This window comes from Pan troglodytes, chromosome 3 (genome assembly GCF_028858775.2).
Source record: "Pan troglodytes isolate AG18354 chromosome 3, NHGRI_mPanTro3-v2.0_pri, whole genome shotgun sequence".
Taxonomy (NCBI): domain Eukaryota; kingdom Metazoa; phylum Chordata; class Mammalia; order Primates; family Hominidae; genus Pan; species Pan troglodytes.
This window is the reverse complement of record NC_072401.2, coordinates 3,315,346-3,322,135: the sequence shown is the minus strand read 5'-3', so window position 1 is coordinate 3,322,135 and position 6,790 is coordinate 3,315,346. Positions and strand designations below refer to the sequence as shown.

The following is a 6,790-nucleotide window of genomic DNA, read 5'->3' as shown; positions in this document are numbered from 1 at the left end:
TACCAAGTGCCTTTCGCCATATATAGCCGTGCTTCTACCCACACCAGGAAAGGCAGCTGGAGCTGAATGAATGGCTCCACTGACCAGAAGGGTCCAAGGCTCTTTGAGACCCTCAGTTTCCCCCTCTGCACAGTGGCAGCCTGGGGACTCACTGAGGCAGGCTCCTCCAAGGCTGGGGTCAGCCCTGGCCAGGTGGTATCTGGCAGTGTGCCCCGCACCCTGGCAGGATGTCCCCAGCACAGAGCCCTCCCCATCAAACATGAGCACACAGTGACAGACTGGGACCATGGGGACAAGGACAGGCCAGCAGTTCCCTGGACACCCTGAGTTCCTGTGGGGAGGGACACCAGGAGTGCTGGGTGGCACGTCCTGCCGCACGCGTGGCTGCAGGTGACATTTTATCAAGACATGAACATTAGGAGGTCTCTTTTCAGCACGAGACAAACACGGGAACAAAGAAATTAAAATATAAAACTGCTTCCCAGATTTAGACAAGGAACTTGCTGAAAGAATTTTATTTGTGAGTAAAACATGTTACACTGGAGAAAGGACATTCAGGACCTGTCCTCCCAAGTCGGTGTCCATATATGCAACTATATTTCATGTTGTAATACAAAGGATTAAACTACAAAAGTGAAAATTAAAAGTCATTGCATATGTGGGGTAAAGGAAGGGATAAAAGGGGATAAAGGAAGAGTCCACGGTTAAGGACTTTTCATTCTGCCTTGGCAACAAAACAACACAGAAGAGAAGAGAGGCAGCACGCTTGCCCGCGTAGCAGGCCCTGCGGCTCAGAGGAAGCTGGAAGCGGCGGTCAGTGCCATGCAGCAGCCTGGTTCTCGCTCGGCTGGCCAATCAGTGGGATCCGAGGTGGCTCGGCCCATCATGCCCAGGATCTGAGCCCACATCTGGCACCAGCTCTACCAGGGGTCTGTTGGGCCCACACAAGCTTGCCTGCACCTAGTCAGGCTGGTACCGGCAGCTCCTGAAATGGGTCACCCTCCGGTTCCTGCTCAGCAGCTCTGAGCCCTTTTCCAGCCTCTTGCAGGGAAGTAACAACAACAGCATCTGCCGAGGAGCACACGGTTCAGGCTCCATCAATGACGGCGATGTCGAGGGGCCCCGGGGCTACCCTCCACCTCGAGTTACCTTTGATCACAACTAGGGCATCTTTCTGGCTGAGTTAAGGTGAGAACAGTCCCCTGAAGCCTCCCCCAAATAAGTGAAAAGTGCTCTACTGTGGGGTCTGGAAAGAAGAAAGCAAAAAGCAGCCTATTCACGTTCACAGTCGAAAAATGTAAGCTAAATTGTAAACCTGCTCAAAGAAAATTCTAGAAAGGACTCTTCCCCTCCTGATATACCTTCCCTATGACAGGAATCCAGAGACCCAAGTGAAAAAGAAACTGAGCTCCTGAATCTGATTCTGGTCGAGGGATCGTCGGTCAGACATGCATAGCATCACGTTGGGTGCACACAGGCCCATCTGCCACTGGGGTTTCCTGCCCAGCATCTGGCCCAGACCTGCCTCTTCAAGGCCGCTGGTGGGCACACGAGTGTTTTCACAGGACCAAGGCTTTGTATATAGATTTAAGTGAGATCACTGAGCAGAGAGAATGCCACATGAAGCCAGGAGTCTGAGTCCGTCACCTGAGACTTCAGGGTGGAGGGGAAGCCAAGCAGAGACAGAATGTGGTGATTTCACAACAGGAGGGACGGCAGGAAAGGTGAGGCTCAGGAGGGTGACGTGCAGCCAAAGCTGCAGAAGCCTTCAGTACCTTCCAGCCAGGACCATGACTTAGTGCCTCCCATCTGTGGGGAGAGCATGTCTCCCCCAGAAGCTGAGGCTCTGAGAGGACAAGGGGCAGGGTGGGGTGGGGCTGCTGAGCACACACTGGGTCAGCCCGGGGCTACACGGGGCTGGTCACGTCAGGGGACCTCTAGGCGGAGGGCTTGGCTTTTTTGCATTCCATTACACAAGGACAGAGCACAGACGTGGCCGGGGACGCTGGCAGAGCCAGGGTCGCTCCGGACAGGACAGTGTTCGCGCAGGGCTTTCAGGAGTCACTCTTCTTCTTGCTCTTCTTCAGAAAGGACGGGGTACGGAACTTCTTCTTCTTTTTGGACGGGGACTTGCCTGGAGACCCATCGCTGCCAGGGTCCGCGGCGGCCCCCTCCTCGGCAGCTGAGGGGGCAGCCTCTTCAGCCACGGGGGCTGGGTCTGGGGCTGGCTCGGGGCTGGCCTCAGTAGGGGCCTCAGTGGGGCTTGGGGGTCTATGGGCTTCCTCCTCCTTCTCTAACATTGGGAAGCCGAGTGCTTCTGAAGGTTCATCAGGGGACAGATCGGGGAGAGTTGGCTTAAAGGTGGCAGCATCACTGTCATCTCCAGTAGTCGGCTCCGGCACAAGGTCTAGTGGGTGAGGTGAGAGATGGGATTAAGGGTTCCTGCCCAGATCTCGAAGGGCAGCTTGAGATGGGGGAGCCCCACACACAAAACTGCCATTTTATTTTACTCTCTAGATTTTTACCAAGACAAGAAACTTAAAATATGGTCTACTCTACTGTACGGCTGGATGGAGCTAATACCATAAAATACAGACTCAGTCTCGGGGTAGTTTTTAGCTCCTTCTGGTGGGCAGTGTGCTGACAACACCAGACTCCGTCCCAGGCCTGGGTCCCCCCGCCGGAAAGACAGACTGCAGCACAAGCTGAGGACGACTAAAGGAGCGGCGTCCCGCTTTCATTATGTGACGAGAAGTCTGCCCTGTCACCCTAAGGGCATGTACTAGTAGTACTGAAATTAAGTCTAAATTTGGGTCTGCAACACCTGGTCTCCCCCAAAACAGCCAGTAGGAAATCGTGCATAACTCCCACAGCACGTTGTGTGACGTCAACATCCAAAAGAACAAAGCCGTTTAGGCTGGAAGTTAATTAAAAGGAAAGAGATGGCCTGTATGGCAAGGAGTGGGGGCAAAAACTCCACCCAGCATCAGGAGTGGCCATCTGTGAAGGAGCACAGCGGCCCTGAGGACACAGCCTGGGGGCGCCTTCCTTGCACTTACCCGCGCACCCGCTCTGTCCATTCGTAAACGGCCTACAAAGTTACCAGCAACTGACAGGTTAGGCACCACAAGCTGTTTAGTGTTTAAAAATCAAGCCACACATCAGGGCCAGGGGAGTCAGCTGAGTGGTTAGGAGCAGCACAGGAGGCCCAGGCCCCAAACTCTCAGTGCTTTACCTTTGGGAAGCTGGAAGCACCCCCACCCTGCCAGCTGCCCCAGGCTAATTCCAGGCCACGCTTCATGAGAACCGGGAGAGGGCTATGGGCACACAGGCGCCGCTCCCCCTGAGGAGATGGGGCCCACTCTGCTGGGCACGGTGTGGCTGATGCTAGGACGGAGGCTGCCCCAGGGCACTCGCTCTGGAGAGCTGCCATCATCTGAGTGAACATCACACTGCTTTACGAGGGTCCAATATCCGCTCCTCTACCCACCTCCTTTGGACCAGCTTCAGCAAAGGTCCAAGGCAATCTGACCCCACACGGCAGGTGGCAGAACCCCACCCTGTCTGAACCGAGGCTGCACTTACATCTGATCCAGTGTGGCAAAACCCTCCCACCAAGCAATCCAAAGAGACCCTCAAAGGCTGGAGGTAGGAACTCCTGAGGCCCAGAGTGCTCCATGGCACCTAGGTGCGTGGAGGTACCCGCTGCCGCTGAAGGCAGCACAGCGCTCAGGAGACTGAGCCACTTCCAGGAAGGCCTCCAAGGGACTGGGTACAAAAAAGGGGGGCTTCTGTTTTTATTTTAAATAAACAGAAAACAAAATAAACAACAAAGAAGCAGGAGAATGAGGCAAAGCGCAGGGCACCGGTGGAGAGCGGAGGCAGCACGGTACTTACTAGGGTAACAGGTACTCTCTAGCGCATCCGTCTCCTGCTTGTGACGCAGCCACAGGGAGAAAAAAGCACAAGGAGAGAATCTATGCATTCAGTTACAGCCATCAGGTTACAGAAGAAGAAAGGCAGGGCCACGGGCTTCACGAGAGACATGGATGTACGAGACCGAGGGACAGACACCCGGGATCACACACCACAGACACACGGTGGCTGAGAGGCAGCCGGCGTGTGGCTCACACAGCGGAGGGCACCTCCGGAGGTGGCATCTGCATGACAACACGGCATGAGGAGTGTGCGAGCAATGGGCAACGTGGACACCAGCAACCACGGTGGGTTCCGACCCCCGAGGCCGGCCTTCCTACCTGGTCACAGCTCACATACAAATCTGTTTTGCCTGGAGTTACCCAGGACAGAAGCAATATAGGAGGAGAAAGGTGTCACGTCCTGGCGCTGATGCAAGCACACACTTCCGTGTTGCTGTTAACACGACTCCCGCCACATTCTGCCACAGCGCGCACGAGCCGTGCACCCTCCCACAGTGGCGGCCGCTGCCACCCAGAGCTCACCTTCCTCCAGCTTGATGGGAGTGCTGGGAGGCGGGTGGGGGACCGCAGGCTGGTCTGGAGGACTCTTTTCTTTCTGTTCTCTAGCCTCGTCCAGATTCTCTGCAGAGAAGCAAGAAGGATATGGTAGGAGCTGTGGACGCCACGCCATGAGCCTGCACCCGCCTCCATGGCAGATGGGGCAGCCCGCTCGGCCGCCCTCTGAGAAGGCAGGGCTCTCTCAACCCTTTCCCTGATCCTCTCCAAGAGAGGATAAAGGAAGCTGTGAGCTGGGTGTTGACTGATGCGAATTTCAGAGAAACTTAACCAACTTCAGATACAAAACTTATTTCTATTATTATTCCAAAGAGAGTCTGCCAGAGCCACTTCTGTGATGGACTTGAATGGTATGCCCTGGCCTGTCCCCCGCTGTCCTGTGCGAGTAGGGACCCCTCCCTCCCTGCCTTCTCCCTGCTGAGCAGGTGGCTGAGGGTCCTGAACCCACTCACCACCTTAAGGGACATCACATGAGCATTATTTTGGTTTTAATTCTGTGGTAGGGCATTTTATCCCAATAATTTAAACTTGGCAACTGTAATGCGTATTTTTACTTTTTAAAGTGAAAAATGCTAATAAGAACCAGAGGAAAAAATGCAGGAACTAGGATCCTGGATATAGAAAAGGATTCCAAGTCTACTTCTCATTTCAGGGAAAATATGGACCAGCACTATTCTAACTCCTTCCATCTCTGTCTTTATTTCAGAAGTTTAAGATTAATAGCTTAGGATCAGCAGGTCCGTATTTTGAACCAGCAGCTATCATCATCCTTCTGAGCTCCCAGGGCCTCTGCTCCCACCCTAACAGCTGGCTCGCCTCCCCAAGTACCACGTTGGCAGCTACCTTCCAGAAGCCAGGTGTCCATAAAAAGGCCGCCATACCACCTAGCTGAGTGAGCATACAGCCTCAACCGGGAAAAGGTGCTGACCTCTGGCAGCCAGCCTGCATTTTACCTGTGGCACATTCTCCCCTCAGCCCATGCCAAGGGCCAGATCAGACCTCCTGTGGGTTCTCCTGCTGACAGCTCTGTGATCACAGAGCACGGCCAGAGCCTGTCCCCATCCACTCAGCTGCCATCACGGCCCTGCTGAAGGAGCCTCACACATCGGGGGGAAACTCCACATATCTTGTTTGACTTGTTTTTAAAAACAATCCAGGTTACTCAGATCCCAGGAGACTCCAAAGGGCAGACACATGTCTGTGCACATGTGCACAGAAACTAGGAGGAGGCCACATGACCCACAGCTCAAGCTGACTACCTCCAGTTCTCGCTCTAAGGCAGGTAATTACAGCAATGGCTCAGACAAAGCTTCACTGGAGGGAGACAACCAGCAGCAGGGCCTGGTGTGTGTCACGGCCTGAATAGTAAATAGCGGTGTGACACTGAAAAACAATTCAGCAACTCAAATTTTAGTAACAACTACGTAATGCAGTGGCTGGTCTAGAACAAGACAAAAACAGGTTAAGAGGTCCTCTTAGGAGGAGTGCCTAGCTCCCAGGATGACTACGGCCCAGGAGAGCAACAGTCAGTCCCACACAACAAGGTGGCTCCAGCAAGGCTGACCCCGGAGGACTGAGAAGCACACTGAGGTTTCAGTAAAAACCTGAGTTGGAGCTTACGGCCCTGAGGATGCTGGCGGGAGCCTCCTGGCAGGGGTCCCTGTGCCACCGGTTCTTCTTGGTGCCAGCACCGAGGCTGCTCAGAGCCTAGTGGACAAGAGAGCTGGCAGCAGGGAGCTTGGGGGAAAAGCAGCTGATCCCCAAAAGCCCTCAAGGAAGAGGCTTTGGAGACCTGCTTCTCTCATTAGTTCCAACATTTCCTTTTCAAAGCCTGACATTTGAAACCACCTGCTCCGTGAGGGTCTCAAACTTGAGCCGCTTATTTGTATTCATTTTAAGACTGCCCCATCTTTGACAAAAACACGACCGCCTTTGTCAGCGGGCTACCAAGAGAAGTACAGGCTGCACCAGCCACTCCTGATGGGACGTGGGCACATGCCAGGGCAGTCAGCATTTTCACCCTCCGGCCTGTGACCACACCTGCACAGGAAACCCTCAAAGTTTATGGAGAAAGAGAATTTCTGTCAGAAACCCCAAGCCCTACACACAAGCACAGTAAGGACGTTCAGAGCGTCCCCCTGCACAGAGGCCGGGGCTGACTGCTGTGACCAAAGACTCAGTGAGGAAGGCAGTGTGCTTCTGTCTGAATCAGGGCTCGGCCACGCACAACCTCGTTCTTGGGAGCCGCCCTGTCTGAGCTCCCTATTCCTCTGCTCCAGCCGGGGGAAAATGACCTA

General features: G+C 54.2%; 1 protein-coding gene across 15 annotated transcripts in view; it reads right to left on the bottom strand.

Moving 5' to 3' along the window:
• Positions 1 to 486: 486 nt before the first annotated feature.
• ADD1 (adducin 1) overlaps positions 487 to 6,790 on the bottom strand; it is an 86,248-nt gene continuing 79,944 nt past the window's right edge. For 9 of the 15 annotated variants that reach the window (XM_009447248.5, XM_001150965.6, XM_009447250.5 and 6 more), the window contains 2 exons: positions 4,461 to 4,559; positions 487 to 2,407 (listed from right to left, as the gene is read on the bottom strand). In XM_009447248.5, coding sequence (XP_009445523.4) covers positions 2,055 to 2,407; positions 4,461 to 4,559 — 452 coding nt within the window. In that variant the 3' untranslated portion in view covers positions 487 to 2,054. Of the gene's footprint in view, positions 2,408 to 3,897; positions 3,932 to 4,460; positions 4,560 to 6,790 lie in introns of all 15 variants that reach the window. The other 6 variants (XM_009447251.5, XM_001150180.6, XM_024355928.3 and 3 more) reach the window with 1 other exon arrangement.